This window comes from Pistacia vera, unplaced genomic scaffold, assembly GCF_008641045.1.
Source record: "Pistacia vera cultivar Batoury unplaced genomic scaffold, PisVer_v2 Contig1057, whole genome shotgun sequence".
Taxonomy (NCBI): domain Eukaryota; kingdom Viridiplantae; phylum Streptophyta; class Magnoliopsida; order Sapindales; family Anacardiaceae; genus Pistacia; species Pistacia vera.
The window spans coordinates 150,506-168,892 of record NW_022195090.1 but is presented as its reverse complement, the minus strand read 5'-3'; the positions used below and the strand labels follow the sequence as shown (position 1 = coordinate 168,892).

At 37.7% G+C, this 18,387-nt stretch overlaps 2 protein-coding genes and 1 non-coding gene across 3 annotated transcripts; 2 read left to right on the top strand and 1 right to left on the bottom strand.

Annotated features, from left to right (window-relative positions):
• Positions 1-762: 762 nt before the first annotated feature.
• LOC116129139 (cyclic nucleotide-gated ion channel 1-like) lies at positions 763-1,749 on the top strand. The gene is made up of 4 exons (XM_031414899.1): positions 763-972; positions 1,088-1,371; positions 1,483-1,594; positions 1,687-1,749. The coding sequence occupies exons 1-4, from the start codon at positions 772-774 to the stop codon at positions 1,747-1,749; spliced, it is 660 nt and encodes a 219-aa protein (XP_031270759.1). The 5' UTR covers positions 763-771.
• LOC116129130 (putative cyclic nucleotide-gated ion channel 13) lies at positions 1,746-2,812 on the top strand. The gene is made up of 2 exons (XM_031414891.1): positions 1,746-1,946; positions 2,024-2,812. Exons 1-2 carry the CDS (start codon positions 1,746-1,748, stop codon positions 2,540-2,542), a joined length of 720 nt encoding a protein of 239 aa, XP_031270751.1. The 3' UTR covers positions 2,543-2,812.
• An 8,266-nt stretch (positions 2,813-11,078) lies between these two features.
• Positions 11,079-11,185, bottom strand: LOC116129217. Its single transcript, XR_004127875.1, has one exon. It is a non-coding gene; the product is annotated as a small nucleolar RNA R71 (small nucleolar RNA).
• Between the last annotated feature and the right edge of the window lie 7,202 nt (positions 11,186-18,387).

The following is an 18,387-nucleotide window of genomic DNA, read 5'->3' as shown; positions in this document are numbered from 1 at the left end:
ATTTACCATGGTTCGTCTATCCAATCTTGGATAAATTACATCCACGTTGAGCTCCGAAATACGGATACTCATAGCACTAAAAGAATATCCAACGATTACAAGAAGACAACCATACAAATCTGCCAAAATAGATCAACCCTCAACCTAGGCCTATTTGCTCAAGAATCTCTCAATAATCTGCAAGAAACAGAGGACAAAACCAGCCTCAAGAAGGAAACGCAACCCTCTTTCTAATCTACCCAGATTATACCCAGAAAAACCCAGCAAATACTCAACCCTAGTTGCTCTCTAATTTTTCTCTCACGAACCCTAACCTTTCAGATTAACAAAAGATGAGGCTGTTCACATCATTGTTGCTTCTTTTATATATGCCCATATCAGCAAATATCAACCCTTGGATCTATCTTGATCTGACGGCTAGAATTCTTTCAATGAACTTAAATGAAACGACCCCGTTTTGGCTTCACATTATTTTTCATATATAAAGGAGATGCTCTGGACAAAGATGCACTGAAACATTTGTTGCACTTCTTCCTAATTGACCTTCTGGCAATTCTTCCCCTCCCACAAGTAATGCAGCCACTATTTTACAGTTAAAATGTTTCCGTAAGTAAAACATTACTTGTTCTGGAAGCAACCCAAAAAGAGGCCTACCTTTGACATATTGACTAATCTTAAACATACAAGTAAACATTTTTGCTTATATTAATTAATATGGTCCTACATACGAATCTGAATTTGATTTGCTGTCTGTAGGTTGTGATTTTAGTAATGATAACAACAAGGAGTAGCTCAAGATTTTTGAATAACATGAAGTTATTGAAATTTTTTGTGTTTTTCCAATATGTGCCAAGGGTTGTTAGAATCTACCCATTGTTTACAAAAGCTACAAGGACTTCATCCGGAAAACTTGCTGAAGCTATATGGCCCAGAGCTACATTCAATCTTCTTCTTTACATGCTTGCTTGTCATGTAAGTCAAATTACCATTTATGTCTTGATTTACATGATTCAAAAATAATTATTTTCTCGATTTCACAGGCCTATGTTTCTGATCATTGAGTGACTTGTTGGCTGCTGGTGTTTAGGTGTTTGGAGCATTCTGGTATTTTTTGGCCATAGAAAGAGAGACTGTGTGCTGGAAGAAACCCTGCATAAATCATCCTGGATGTGTTGGTGGTTCTTTTTACTGTGATGATCCCAATTTAGGAGACCACAAATTTCTGAATGATGTTTGCCCTACAAAGACACGAAACACAACTTCATTTGACTTTGGAATGTTTCATGATGCTCTTCAGTCTGGAATTGTGGAGGTGACAGATTTCCCTCAGAAGTTTTTACATTGTTTTCATTGGGGCCTGCAAAATCTCAGGTGTGTATGTTCATATAATAACGAAACATCTTTCAAATGTTAATTACATTCTTTCTTTTCTATTATCATTTCTATCTGATATAATTAGAATTGAACTTCAACTTTTTGCAGTTGCTTTGGTCAGAATCTGCAAACGAGTAGCTATGTCTGGGAAAACTTACTTGCAATTTTGATAACCGTCTCTGGCTTAATATTGTTTCTCTTTCTCATTGGAAATATGCAGGTTTCCATTCGTTTTATTCTGGTCTCTTTTTATCTTTCATTTCACTTAGGTGAAGCGGAATAAAGATTTAAATTACTTGAAAAAACACGCAGGTATATCTGCAATCTAAAGCAGTAAGATCAGAGGAGATGAGACTAAAGACGCGAGAGATATGAGACTAAAGACGCGAGAGATAGAGGAGTGGACGCCCTTCAAAAGGCTCTCAGAGGATCTCCAACAACAGGTTAAGAAATACCACCGATACATATGGCGTAAAACCAATGGTGTTGATGTAGAAAATTTGTTCAATAATCTTCCCAGAGACCTCAGAATGAACATAAAGCGCGAACTTTGCTTAGACCTGCTAAAGAAGGTAGCTATGTTTGTCTAATTGTTAAACAAAATTTGAACCCACATCCTTATATATCTAATTCTTGAATGCTTTTCAAGGTAGATGAGTTTAAAAAGTTTAATGAAGCAACGTTGGATGCACTGTGTGACTGCGTAAAGCCAGCTTTCTACATTGAACGCACTTACTTTGTCCGAGAGGGAGACACAATTGATGAGATGCTCTTCGTAGTGCACGGCAAACTATGGAGCTATGCCAAGGCCAAAACGACAGCCTCAACAAGCAGTGATAACAGAACCAAAAGGAATTATCTGAAAGATGGAGAGTTCTGTGGAGAAGAACTCGTAGCTTGGGCAATGGATGACCCCTCTTCATCCAATCTCCCTATGTCAAAGAGAACCATTCAAGCACTTACAAAAGTTGAAGCCTTCGCTCTCATGGCAGATGACTTGAAAAACGTATTCATTAAGTACCATCTTTCGAGCCCTTCCGAATTGAACTTGAACCATCTAATGATTCAGGCAGCTCGAGTGATACAAGATGCCTGGCGTCAGCATCATACTTTAACGAACTCGCGAAGGGCTGCTGGGCAAATGGAACTCGGCTTGCAAGTTATGTAATCAGATGGAGCTTCAGAACTACTTCAGAACACTAACGACTCTGTCTCAGCAGCAAACAGGGCCTGAGATCAACATATTTGAATTTCTGTATTAATTTGTATCCTTGATTTTGTTGCAGTCTTGTATTAATTAGGACTACTAAGATCTTACAAGAAATGTTTGCAGTTGATATTTCCTTTTTGTTTCTTGTTTTGCTAGTGCCAACAGTGGCCAATAGTCTAAAGGATCATCTGTGGCCATCTGTTTGGAAGATCACTGGACTTATCAGTTTTTTCTACGCTATTGTGTAACCATTGCAGTATTAATTTGCTGGTTTACTGTTAAATATTAACTGAGCCAGATACCCTGAGGGCATTTCTCATTTGGTTCCTAATCAATTACGCAAAATCTAGGATAGAATAATCTATGTTTGACAGAAATAGTAACCAAATTCACAATTGAAAAGTATGCGTATAAAATAAGAATAAAATTGAATCATACAAGACAAACAAGTTGAAATGATAAAAAGAAAATATAGTTATCAGCTCCATTTTTGGTTTCCAAATGTTTTATCAAATTGAGCGTGTTGGAGTTGTCAACCACTTCAGCATTATGGGCCACATAGATGCATTCGAGGGCCCTACAGACGGGGGTCGTAGGAGCAGTGCCCCTGAGCCCGTAGGAGGTTTTGGGCTTTTTTCATGTATAAACGCCGAAGGATTTCTTTTAGTTATTAATTTCTTATTAGGTTTGGGATTAGGAATATGAATCCTTGTAATATTAGGTTTAGTCTTTTAAATCTAGTATATAAACATACTTTTCTCTTGTAATAAGTCATAGCAATCATAGGGCAAATTATTTAATTGTAAACGAGAGAGGTGGGACAGTATTGAAAAAATATTGACTCTACTAGACGTAGTGTATTAATTGGGTGAACCAGGATAAATCGTGTGTTTTCTTCTTTTTCTTTACTGTTTTTGTTTACGTGTTTTCTGTTTATTTTATTTTTTGTATATCTCTATTTCGTTCAAAGCGCGCAGGACCATTTTATTCTGGTAAGTAGTGAATAATGTGGGTAGGATTTTTTGGATTTTTTTCTTTCTTTTTTCCCTCAAATTGAAAGGAGTATGATGCAAGATTCTTAGGCCTTAAATTTAAAATACTGCGACCAAAACAAGGTTTCCTGGCAAAATTTTCAGCAATCTACGATTTGCTTCTTGTACTAGGATCATTTCATTGTTGATCTTCTAAAGTTATTTTGGTAAACTTTTAATTAATGAGTGCTTATGTTTTGATCAGGTCTCTGGTCTAAGATTTGATGGACTTACAAAATATACATCGAAATGCTGGTTTAATGTGAAGAGAATGCTTGACTCACAAGGGTCTTTCGGGATTTGGATTTGTCCCATTTTTATTGTGATTGCAATCTCACCGTAGCAGAGTAAATGACAATTGAAAATTTGAAAGTGCCTTAAAATTGAGGAATTAACTCCCTAGACCTCTCAAGTTTGCATTTAAAAAAATGACCTTGAAAATATTTTTCAATTTTTTTTAATTTAGAAAAACTGACGTGGCACACTTAGGATTCATTAAACATGTAAAACGAGGAAAGTGAAAGGATTTAAACATATGTGGGTAATATTATAAATAACGGAAGTTTCTTTAAATTTTGAAAATTAAAAACGACCCCCCCTTCAAAATCACATAATCAAGCCAAATACCCAAAAAATGACTGACGAACACCTTTGATTTCTCTGCCATGTCTGGCGACGAAAGTGCCCTATTTTGGCAAATATTCGATCCTAAAGCTTCCTTACACAAAATCTTGGCTGATATTCAGAAAAAGGAGGAAAACCCAACCCCACTCCAAATCCTAGACTTCGGCGGTGACAACAGTTCAAAGGCTATCAAAGAAAACACTCTGGTGGATCATCCGATGAGTGAAGGTGGTTCAGAGGCAGAGGAGACGATGGCGGCACAAGAAAACAGAGAAGGATCAAAAAACGGTTCTGAAAAGGAGGATGCTGGCGAGAATTCAGGCGAGGAGGAGGACGCCGGTGAAGAAAAAGGTACTTTTTTCTTACTTGTTTTTTTGAATTGGATGAGATATTTGATTGATTTGTGCAAATTTGGGGGAGATGTAGTTGGTTTTATTGTTATGATGGTTGTGGCATTTTGTCGAGCAGTTGGCGGGCATTGAGGGAGTGACTTTGTTTGGGTTCCAAAGGATGGGGGAAGGCAAGGGAGGCGTAGGGAGGTTGGTGGGTTGGGGATGGCAGGTGGTGGCGGAATAGGGGGGCTAGAGGGCTGCCCTGCATATTGCAGTGCTGGCCACGTTGCGCTGCCCGCGCTGTGCATGGCTAGCATTGCAATATACAGGGCAACCCTCCAACCCCCTTATTCCACCACCTTTTTCCATCCTTAGCCCTCCAACCTCATGGAACCTACCATAGCCTCTGTAGGGCTTGCATTTGCTTCCCAGGTCCTCTCACCAAAAACACCCACTCCCCGATGCCCTCGAAGCCCATATCCCCCAAATTGGCAGCCTATTGGTTGTTTTCATTTCTTTTTTTGCTGATATTTAGTTTATATCGATTGTGCAGATTTTCCGAAGCGTAAATTATAAAGTCTATGGGTGAAGGTTGTAAGCGATAAGGTACCATACTTCCCTGTAAGGGTGACAGTAAGGTCGAGTTGGCAAGTTTTTATGAGAATAATGGAGATTTTATGGGAACAGAAGAAGGGTATAGACTGATTCAAAGAGAGTTGTTTCGGTCATTTTGTGAACATCGGAGAAAATTAAAAAAAGGCGTTCTGGGGGCAGGGAGTGCATTATATGTTGCTACACTTAGTTAAAAGCCAAAAAAAAAAAAAAAAAAAAATGTGGTTCGTGGTGGATGGAAAGCCACTATGTTTTGGGATCATGGAATATGCCCTGATGACAGGCTTAAGATGTGGGGCATTTCCAGATGCAGCAGAGCAAGAGATAATAAAGAAGAGTACGACAACCGATAACTTGGCTAAAAAGGTTTTGGAGGGGAAGGCGTCTATTACGGGATGCGATTTAGAGGAGAGGTTAGAAGAAGGTGAATATACCTCTTTAGAGAGTTTTAAGATGTGCCTGGTATGGTTCGTGCATTCAATCCTAATGACTTCTGACTCAACAGAAGCCATTAATATGGATTGGGTGAAGTTGGCAAGTAACATGGACTTCTTTAATGCTTATTCGTGGGGACGGGTATCATTTCAGCTATCCATAGACTCCCTGCAAGGAAAAGACATAGCCTTAAAGCAACGCCAATCTGTCAAGAAGAATAGACTGAACATGTACAATTTGTTTGGCTTCCCATGGGCAATACAGGTAAATATTAATAGCTTTTTGTTATATTTTTTTTTTTTTTTTGTATTATATTTGTTTTAATTATGATATGGACTGTTTTTTTACAATGTAGGCTTGGATGTATGAGGCTGTCATTGTCCTGGCTAAGGCGGGGGGAGGATGAAGACTTCGGATGAGCGACTATAATTTCCTAGGATGTTGCGGTGGCACATCAAGAAGTGTACCCATTGGGATTACGACAAAATAGAAATCGAAATTCAAGCGGCTCGGGTAAGATTAAAGGATTAATCTTTTGAATATGCACTTTCTTTTAAATGTGGCTTAAATTTGATTAATTTTTTTTCTTATTGTAGGGAGTCGTCCATCCCTTCCTCACCGCTACTAGGGGTGAAATGGGAGAGGAATATGTTACATCGTGCAAAACACTGGAGGATGAAGTAGATGCAGGGATAGATCGCCTAATGTGGGACCTAGAAGGGGTCACGTATTTGAGTGCAGTTGTAGGGCCACTGCTTGAGAATGTTGTTGACGCCGAGGATGATGACGGCCCAATCGACAGGAGGGAGGAGGAGGAGGAGGATGAAGACGTTTGTACGCCTCCACCCAATTGGCAAACCAATACAACAAGTATCGCTTTGTCAAGCCATCGAGGTCAAGAGAATAAGGTGGTTGACCTCATAAACGATCTGTTTGAGAGTTTTACAACAACCATTTATGAGAGGTTTGAGAAAATGGAAGAGCGGATGAAAAGGGTAGAGGAGAACGTTGATAGGATAGAGGAGAAAGTTGATAGGGTGGCGGACAAAGTTTGTAGGGTGGTTGAGGAAGTTGGTGGGGTATTGAAAGTGGTTAAAGTGCAACCTGAGCATAAAAGAGATAGCTGAAAAAGTGAGCATGTAATTTCTCCTTACACGGCAGTAACGTATGGAAAGAAGAGGAAAACGAAGAAAAAAAATGAGGAAGTCAGTGAAAGTGGAGAAGGGTAAGGAGGAAGGCGGAGGAAGTGAAAATGGAGGAGGGTGAGGTGGGACGCGAAGGAAGTGGGGAAGTGAAAATGGAGGAGGAAGTGGGCAAGTGAAAATGGAGGAGTTAAAGGTCAATTTGTATAGGCTAATAGATGAGGAAAAGAAAAAAGTTTTCTATGCCTATTACAATGATTTTGGAAGTGATGGGCATGTGAAATGCAAGACCCGAGACTATCCTTGGGAGTGGTTTGAAAAGATGTTGACGGTGGGCAGGTGGCTCGACGACTCGGTGAGTTATTTTCCCTTATTTTTCCTTATTTTTGCTTATGCTTTCCATGAGGTATTGTATACTTATCATGTTAATTATTTTTATTTGATGCAACACATCAATGAGGTATTGACACTTATAAGGCTACGACAAAGCAGTAATCGTGATATTTTGCATCCACACTATGTCATCACCGATGTGGCCTTTGCCTAAATGCTAGTAACTACATATGACAGTTTAATGAAAAAAGCCATTGGTAGAGGTGTAACAAAGGGAGGCAAGCAGACGAGATTGGCCACAGATGACTTCGACGATGTCCCTGATAATTTTTAGTTTGATAATAGGATGATGCAGTATGTACAGGGGGAAAAGCCCAAACATGGCAACAGTTTGGCAAACGTTAAAAGAGTATACTGCATCGTGAACATCAAGGATATGCAGTGGATAACCGTCGTTGCACTACTAGAAGAGGGCTTGCTGCAAATCCTTGATTGCAACCCCAGTAGTTGTTGAGAGAGGAAGCTAGAGATGGAGTTACAGCCACTATGTGCATTGTTTCCACAGTGGGATGTTTCAGCATTTAGGTGATGAACTACTAACGGGAAAGTGGCCACTCAAGTGCCTTCCTATCCTGACAAATGACTCAAGGTAAATTTTGTATAAAACTTACATAATACAATTGTTCTATAAGCTGATTCTAATGCTAATATCTTTCTCCTATTGTAGTGCTGATTGCGGGCATATGCACTAAAATTTATTGAGTTCGACATGACTAACACCCCAATGGATGGATTGAATGATGAAACAATGAGCAATTGTTTAGAGTGCTGGGTTGTTGAGTGCTTCCATAGGCATATGGATCCCTTTTGACTGACCAAAACCCAATTCAAGTCATTGTTGATGCTGTCATCAAAAGGTATGGAAGTTGGACTTAGAATTTTGTAGTTTATGTGATGTTGTCTTATTGGGTTGTCTTGAATTAGATCAGCTGGTGTTGTTAGGCGTCAGGTTGTTGATACTTGGGTTGTGGTGCTGCCACTGATACTGATATTGATGTTGAAGGTGTGCTGGATAATTTTGGAGGATGGGGAAGTGGCTAGAGAGAATGATGAAGAGGGGGGACAGAGGCTATCGGCCTTGCTTTTGTTTTTGGTGTATATAGGAGATTTATTTGTTGTATATAATGTTGTAATTTAAAGTAATTGTCACATTTCAGATTAATACAAAAGCAATTTAGTATTTCTCTCCCTCTTTTGAGTTTGAGTTTATTTAGTATTCTTGTTACATGACATTGATCTGTTGATGAAATTAGGTTGCCAAATTCAGGAGAAAATATGGAATTAATATTTGTTGGTGATTTTAGTTTATCAAAATTTAGGACAAAAGCTGGAAAAAATATGTATTGCCCATGATCACTTAAGTGATATATAAGTGACTACATATATCCCTTAAACGACAATGGGTTTTCTATAAGGGATCGTTTAAGCGAGACAATAAATCACTTAAGTGATCATGCATCTGGGCAACTGTTTATACTATCATGGACTTGATCGCTTAAGCGACCAATAGTAATAGCAAAGAATCGCTTAAACAAGACCATAAATCGCTTAAGCGATCGTGCATTTGGGCAAGTCTTGATTCTGCCTCAAACTTGATCACTTAAGCGATACCAAATCACTTAAGCGAGACCATATATCGCTTAAGCGATCATGCATTGGGCAGATCTTGATTCTGCCTCGGACTTGATCACTTAAGTGATATCAAATTGCTTAAGCAACCAAGGGTAAAAGCGAAGAATCGCTTAAGCGAGACCATAAATTGATAAGAGCTTGAAAATACATATTTTGTTAGTGATTGAATTGGATTATTTGTGGAAAAATGTGTTTTTAATGTGAATTTTGAGTTAATTATTTCATAAATACCTTTTATGGCATCATGAGTGTATTTTGAGTATTTTCAAGTTAAAAATGATATTTGAATGAAGAAGAATGATGTCGATGGAATTCATGATGAGTAGGAACAAACGATGCAAGAATCAGAGTTGAAACGAGAAAGTTGTGATGCATCGAAGATACGACGTAAAACCTGAAAATCCTTCAAGATGAGCATGCTTTGATATTTCGATCATAACTTGAGCTGTAGAAATCTGAATTCGATGATTCTTATGGCGTTGGAAAGCCTATTCAGAGAACTAGAAAGTTTGTGTTGATGACTTTGTCAGATTCTAAAGATTCCAGACTCGTGGGTCAGAAAGAACGATCACCGTAACCACAGTTTTTTATCGCCGCAGCGATGGATCACATGCCTGTTTGGGTTATTGTACTCTCCTAGTCCGAATCTGAATGGTTTAAGGCATTTAATTCTTTCATAATTAAACTCAAAACCCTAACACTATAAATAAGGGTCTTTAATTAGTTTTTAGGGATTAGAGAAGGAGAAAGAGTGGCTACTATTTTTGAGATCGGAATTCCTACAGTTCTTGTTCACCAATTAGAGAAGTTTTTCTACTTTTCTTTCTTGAACTCATGTTTGTTAATACAATGGTTGTTTTTATTACTGCAAATATGAACTAAATTCCTTTTCTAGGGCTAAAGATGTAGCCTAATTTATGAATATGTGTTGATGTTATTGTTGTTAATTTTGATTAAGCATTAATTCTAAGTTTTATTATTGTGTGTAATGCTTTCAATTCTTATGGATCAGAGAGTTGAATGATATCATGGGTTGGGTTGAGATCGAGAGATGAAACCTGATTAGTCTAAGGTAATAAAATCATAGATTGAGCAAACGCTAGAGATAGGTTACTGCGATCTGTGAGGTTCTGGTAAATTCCATAGAACTTAATGATCTCTTAGCTTCTAAATTCAACTTAGAGATATTTTGGGTTATTACTTAAGGGTTAATTCGCTAATTGTTCGAGAGAAAGTTAGTGGAATATTAGGGAGTTTGGCCTTTAGAATAAGCTTAATTAGGTTAGCAATAATTGTCAATGCATAGGATTAAATTGATATGAAATCTATGCCCTAAGTTTAGTCATATTGATCTCTTTACCAAAGTATTAATAAAATTCTGCTTTTGTTTAGTTTTTAGTTTGTTTTATTTTTCATTAAATTCATTTTTAAAATTTTGTTTCATCAAATAGCAATAAAATAGACTAGTTTGGTACTTGGTAGGTAGTTCTCTTGGGATACGACACTCGTTTACTCGAGCTTTACTACTTGCGCAATTTCGTACACTTGCGAATAACCTATCAAGTTTTTGGCGCCGTTGTCAGGGAACTTTTTTTTTTTTTTTTTACTAATATCAATACAAAATATTTACTTGCTAATTCGATTTGTTTTATTTTTGCTTAGAAATTAATTTTTATTTTATTTTTTTGTGTTTGTTTCTTTAATTTAGATCCTAGAGAGCTTACGTTCAAAAGGTGGTGGTGATCTTAATCCCTTAGATTCTGAGATCGAGAGAACAGCTAAACAGTTGAGGAAAGAGGCAAGGCAAGCTAACTTAGAAAAATCAATGGCTAACACGGGAATTATAAATCCCAATGTGGAAAATCAAGAGAATGAGAATGAGGATATCATAAGAGGCAATGCAACTAGTGGAGCGATAGTGGTTCGAAGAGCATGGAAGGACTACTCTAGTCCTACTATTGATTGGTGCTATTCTAGCATCAGGAGACCACCAGTTTAAGCAAATAATTTTGGTATCAAGCCAGCAATTATTCAAATGACTCAGCAGTCAGTCCAATTCGCTGGGTTGCCTAATGATGATCCGAACTTGCATATCGCCAATTTTCTGAAGTTATGTGACACATTCAGGCATAATGGAGTATCCGATGACACAATTAGGATAAGGCTTTTCTCATTCTCTCTTCGAGATAAAGCTAAGGCTTGGTTGATTTCTCTGCCATCTGGGAGCATCACGACATGGAACGAGTTAGCTCAAGTGTTCCTCACTAAATATTTTCCACCTATCAAGTCTGCCAAGCTGAAGAGTGAGATTACCAATTTCTACAAACAAGACTTGGAGTCATTGTATGAAGCATGGGAAAGGTATAAGGATCTCTTACGAAGGTTCCCTCACCATGGTTTACCAATCTGGTCGCAGATGCAAACATTCTACCAAGGGTTGTTGCCAACTATTCAAGCCATGATACATGCTGCAAATGGAGGAGCCTTGAACAATAAAACACCAGAGGAAGCATACAATCTGATTGAAATGATGGTGAACAATAACTATATGAGGACTTCGGAGAGAACTTCAACAAGGAAATCAGTAGGAGTGCACGAAGTTGACGGTTACACCACATTGGTTGCTCAACTTTCAAACATCCAAAAGCAATTAGGTAATGTTTTAAATATAAATGCAAATAAATCATCTTCTCTAACATGTGAACTCTGTGCAGGAAATCATTCATCCAAGGATTGTTGGTATGCTGTCGTAGGCACCCAGAATTAAAACCCTAAAAATACACATAGTAGTGTGAGTAGGGATCGTTCTCATGGAGAGTGTCTAGCCGAGTTTTATGTTACGTGAACCAGTATGGGGGGGATTTGAGTAAAAATAGAAACAATTTTAGGAAAAGAAATTCAACCTAAATTACCGAAATCAATCAAAATAACGAAACCTGGTCTAAGTCAACATCCACCATCGGAATCTTACAACTGATCATTGATGCAAAAAATAAATCAACTCTTACTTTGAGTATTCACCGTTGGAACTATTTTTCTATCTCTCCTTAGTTGTAATTAATTAGGAAACAAGTGATCTAATTAATCTTACTACTAAACAACCCTAGACAAGCACTAAAGACTTAATCTAGTGGCAGCTTTAAGACCTCGAGAGATCGATGAAGCTGAACAACACAAACACAAGCGATTGTATTTAATTCAGTCAAATGTTCTTCTTAAGATTTAACAATTCCTGACGCAGCAAACTCTTAAACCTTAATTACTTCACAAGTTAAAGGGATCAAACAATTACGGATTTGATATCTAACTTAGCAGTAGATTGCAATAAATAATAAACTAGTAGGCCTCCTAGTAATTAAACTCAACAATCATGACAATATGCACAGAAGAACATCCAATACTCAAAACATAAATTGAACACCAAAAAATTAGATTAGATCTCACAGTTTCATTGATTCCGAGATCTCCGTTTCCTTCGACCAAGCTATGAAAATTAGCCTCTCATGGCCATCACGAAAATCAAAAGAGAAAATTGTAGAAGAGAGGAAGAGAGGCGTGTGTTATCTCTCAATCTGATCTCTCTCTCCTTTTAAACATATCCCATTCAAGTATTTGAATTCTACTAAATCTCCTCAAAATATTCTAATATCCTAAAATAACATTTATTCTAATCTGATTCTAATTAATGGAAAATAAAATAAAGTCCTAAAATAAAATAGGAAAGTGGTGTGTCCAGCTGTAACTTGCGTGTAACAGGTCTTCAAATCTTCCAATAATAAACTGCCTCTTTAACTTGCATGACAAGGCGGGATGTTCTAGAACGTCAGCAGTGCAGGTGCATCAACTTCAAGCCTGATTATAACCTTGATTCATCGAGTATATCTCCAAACTCAACATGAAAGTTATAGATCTCTTTCTTAGGGTTCCATATCATTTTGAATCATCTCAATCAGAGCTCGGATGAGAGAGTTATGCTCAGATTACGAAGCGATGTCAAAACTGTCTAAATTCACCTAATTAGTTCCGTTTTGCATTTACCGCCTCCATTTGCATCCTAAATCAAAATAGAATAATAATGAGTACATTTAGGCAACAAATAAGTATAAAAGACTAGACATTAAGGGGGGTAAATATGACATTCTGCATTCTCATCAATTGTCAAGAAGGGAATCTGTTTGCTCAGCCTGAACAAGCTAATTACGTCAATAATTTTCAAAGGGGGCAAGGGAATCCATACTCCAACACATACAATCAGGCATGGAGGAAGCATCCGAACAGTAAGCAAAAACAACCTCTTGTTTTTCAAGCTCAAGAGCCAAAATCTAAGTTCATTGAAGAGACAAGCAAGAGGTTTGAGAAAACTGAAATCCTTGTCCAAAATCAGTTAGCCTTTATTAGAAACCTTGAGACTCAAATTGGGCAAATCCATAACATATTAGCAGGAAGAGTTCAATGAGTTTTGCCGAGCGATACAGAGAAGAATCCCAAAGAACAAGTGCATGTAATCACCTTGAGGAGTGGAAGAACCTTGGAAAATTCAAAGGACAAAAAACGGAAGCAAGAACAAGAGAAAGATCTGAATGAAGAGCAGAAGAACGATCACTGCGATGAGAAACTTATCGTCGTGGTGAGCGTGAAAATATGGAGAACATCGTTGGCATAAAGGACGATCGCGGCGGCGATACATATGGTGGTCGCGGTGATCGTGAATCAGCGCTCAAATCGTCAGAAGTTCCAACTTATTGCCGTGACGATGAATATGGTGGACACGACGAGCATGAATCTAAGCAGAAAATTTCTTCGAGCCATGCAAACCTTTCATACCCACACCGTTTGAAGAATCAGAGGCTTAATTGACAAGCAATTGGGTAAGTTTATTGATATGTTTCGAAGTTTGCATATTAATATTCCTTTTGTTGATATGTTAGAACAGATGTCGAAATATACAAAGTTTCTGAAAGAGATCCTCACACACAAGAGAAAATTCGAGGAATATGAGAAAGTCATGTTAATAGAGGAATGCAGCGCACTGATTCAAAAGAAACTACCACCTAAACTATGAGATCTAGGGAGTTTTATTATCCCTTGTATTATTGGTAGTTGTTACTTTGATAAGGTTTTATGTGATTTAGGGGCAAGTATAAATTTAATGTCGTTTTCTGTTTACAGGAAACTTGGATTTGAATAAGTGAAGCCAACCACCGTGTCTCTCCAATTAGCTGATCGATCAATAACATATCCTAGAGGGGTGGTAGAAGACGTCTTGATTAAGGTAGACAAACTAATTTTCCCAGTTGATTTCATAGTGTTAGACATGGATGAAGATAGGGAAATACCTTTAATTTTAGGACGAAATTTTCTAGCCACGAGTAGAACATTGATAGATGTCCACCAAGGGAAATTAATCTTAAGGGTAGAAGATGAACAAGTAGAGTTTGATGTTTCTGACTCCATGAAGCGTCCATCTAAATTAGACACACGTTTTGAGATTAATGTCCTCAACAATATAGTGGAGCAGAATTTTGAAGAAAGCTACCCCATTTCCCCTTTAGAGAATTGCTTGATGAATTCTAAAGATCATGAGGATGAAGTTGATAGTGAAGAGATAAGAGAGTGTTTATGGTACTTAAATGCTCTACCACCATTAGTTTGTCCCTAAGCTCAAACAATCAAAGAAGTTGGAGTCGTGGTATCTCAGTCCACCTCACCAGTCAAGAAGCCACCGACACTTGAGTTCAAGCAACTACCATCTCATTTAAGGTATGCATTCTTAGAAGAGGATAAATTTTTTCTAGTCATTATTAATGCTTCTTTGAATGCTATAGAGGAAGAAAAGTTGTTGCGCATATTGAGGAAATACAAGAAGGCTATTGGATGGACAATTGCAGATATAAATGGTATAGGTCCCTATATTTGCACACATAAGATCCTAATGGAGGAAAGATATAAGCCTACCATCCAACCACAATGAAGATTGAACCCATCAATGCAAGAAGTGGTCAAGAAGGAGGTATTGAAGCTCTTAGATGCAGGAATTATATATCTAATTTTAGATAGTGCATGGGTAAGTCCGGTCCAAGTGGTGCCAAAGAAAGGAGGAATGATAGTGGTCCGTAACGATAACAACGAGCTAATTCTAACATTTTAGGAAGCGATCCATTTACGCAGCGGAAAACAAAACTTTAAACAATACGGATCGTTCATAGAACCACGATCAGGGCACAAATTTACAGTTTATATCAAAACAAGAATCTGCAGAAAATTAATCTAGAGTTTAAGAAATCATACGCACGTTTAGAGGCTCCTTCAAGTTATCTCTGAATGTATTTTGCTACCAACCCAAGTGTAGGATCGAACCGATGTAGTCCACACAAAGACAATCGCAAGGAACTAAAGAGGGATTTGCTAGATCCTCTTTAGCCTTAAGAATCAAGAAGAAATGAAGAGTATTTGATTTTCAATCATACATGAATTCTGGCGTGAGAGAGAGAGCAAAAAGGGGCTGTGTGTTTTTTCTTTTTCAATCAAATGAATAATGAAAAAAAATCACTCTATTTTTTCAATTAACCTTTTTCTTTTATAGTAAAGTTTAATTGCCCTATTCCCATATGGAATAGGCTTGGGCTCCAACCCAAACACCCCTTGTTTCCAAACACTCCCAATTAGATATTTATTTTAATTCATCATTATCTCAATTAAAATCAATTAATATATATTTAATATATATATATATATATTAACATTTAACAATAATGATAATTTATTTAAATATATGCGAACACATATTTAAACNAAATGCTTCTCCATGAAGGACTTAGGAGAAGCAGCCTACATCCTTGCTATAAAGATCTATCGTGATAGATCACGTAGGTTACTTGGCCTAAGTCAGAGTGCGTATATTGACAAGGTACTGAAAAGATTCAATATGGAAGAATCCAAGAAGGGATTTCTTCTAATGTCACATGGTGTTTATCTCTCTAAGGAATTGTGTCCTAAAACACAAGATGAGAGAGATAGGTGAAGAGGATCCCATATGCATCAACAATTGGATCCATCATGTATGCCATGCTATGTACTCGGATTTATGTGTCATGTTCTTTGAGCACTTGTAGCAAATATCAATCGGATCCAGGTGAGCGTCACTGGATGGCTATCAAGAATATTCTTAAATACCTAAAGAGGACTAAGGATGTGTTCTTGGTTTATGGAGGGGAAGATGAGCTCACTATAAAAGGATAAAGTGATGCTAGTTTCCAAATTGACAAAGATGATTATCGATCGCAATCAGGGTGTGGTTCCTACGATTATTGATCCTATAGACATATATTGTGACAACAATGGAGCAATTGCTCAAGCCATGAAACCACNCGGTAGTGTATAGTATCACAATTAACACCAATTAATCGTCTCACTATACACAGACCAAGATTGGCCCCTAGCAAGGCATCATGGCCACCCAATAGATTCGGATTCAGAAAAGTAGCTACCTGTCAACGATATAGTTATCGTACAATTCGATCCTTTCATCATCTTTTATCTCGACGAGACCGAGGCATATAAATAGTGTCAACCTTTGGTTACTCTGGATATTGTGTATTCAGTTACTAGACCAATGACTTGTATTATAAACTGGATAGAGCAACAACTCTATCCCACTGTGGCCCCAGTGTTAGTGTCCTTGCCATTTACTGAATTGCATCGTGAGATAACTTCTCCCATACCCAAGAGTGATGAATCCTCTGTCTATCCACCATAGTCTTGATACACTCCTTGATGCAACCAATCACTACCGTATTGACAGCTCTGAATAGAACTGCATTAGGCTAGTGTCAAACTACACCAATCGATGCACAAGGTGCTTCGGTGATCTCAAGTCTAAGGATCACATGCACCACCATTCGCTAGAGGATTTGTTCCATAGACACTGGGGTTACCATCCATATGGAATCCTCTAGTGCGTCAGTCTGGTGAACTTGCCTCAGTAAGCACCCATGTGTTGCACCAGGTTGTCACCAAACAACCTTGACAAGTGAGATCAATCACTGTCTTTCGACAGGGTCGTTCAATGCTATGATAGCCTTACCGTATTATTTGTGCCCTTACTTCAGAATAATACTGGGGCTACGGACGTTTCTAGAATGGCCACCATATGTGCTCATAGGGTTCTCACTATCAAGATTTGAAACACTTGATACCCTCGTCACGATTCTACCATTCTAAGGACATATATTAATACATATTGCAATAATAATGATTTATGCGATATAGAATAAAATGCCTTTTAATTTATCAATGAACATTATTTACAAAGAGTCAATTCTACAATAATTGATTGGCTCTAGGGCACCTACTCTAACATAACACGAACAGTCACAGGATGGAGAGTATGTATTAACTATCGTAAACTAAATTCTGCGACTCATAAGGACCACTTTCCATTGCCATTCATCGATCAAATATTAGAGAGGTTAGTTGGCCATGAGTTCTATTGTTTCCTAGATGGATATTCAGGCTACAATCAAATTGCTATAGCGCCAGAAGATCAAGAGAAAATGACTTTCACGTGCCCATATGGAACATTTGCCTACCAAAGAATGCCTTTTGGCTTGTGCAATGCTCCTACGACTTTTCAACGTTGCATGATTTCAATTTTCTCTGATATGGTTGAGAAGTCCATTGAAGTTTTCATGGACGATTTTTCTGTTTTTGGTGATTCTTTTGATGATTGTTTGACTAACCTATCTAATGTTTTGTAGAGATGTGTTGACACTAACCTAGTGTTAAATTGGGAAATTGCCATTTTATGGTACGAGATGGAATCGTGTTAGGTCATCGAATATCCGCGAATGGAATTGAGGTGGATCAAGCAAAGATTGAAGTCACTGAGAAACTACCACCTCCGAATTCAGTGAAGGTTGTTAGAAATTTCCTTGGACATGTGGGTTTTTATAGGAGATTCATACGGGATTTTTCTAAAATCTCTAAATTTCTCTGTGATTTATTAGCTAAGGATGTTCCTTTTAATTTTAGTCAAGAGTGTTTAGATGCATTTGAGTGTTTAAAAGCAAAATTAATCTCTGCTCCTATTATTGTTGTGCCCGATTGGGAACTACCTTTTGAACTCATGTATGGCGCAAGTAATTATGCTATAGGGGCTATTTTAGGACAACAAAAAGGTAAGATTTTTCATGTGATCTATTATGCTAGCAAGACTTTAACGGGACCATAGTTAAATTATGCCACTACTGAAAAAGAATTTTTAGCAGTAGTATTCTCTATTGATAAATTTCATTCTTATTTGCTAGTAGTATTCTCTATTGATAAATTTCATTCTTATTTGCTAGGTACCAAGGTTATTGTGTACACTGACCATACTGCATTGAAGTACCTCCTAGCAAAGTGGGATTCCAAGCCAAGATTATTGCGATGGGTATTACTCCTATAGGAATTCGACTTGGAAATCAAGGACAAGAAAGGAACTAAAAAGCAAGTGGCTGACCATCTATCCCTATTAGAGTCCAATGAAGAAGTGCGAGATGAAGAGAAGTCAATCAACGAATACTTCCCAGATGAGCAATTATTTGCTATTCAAGAAGGGCCAT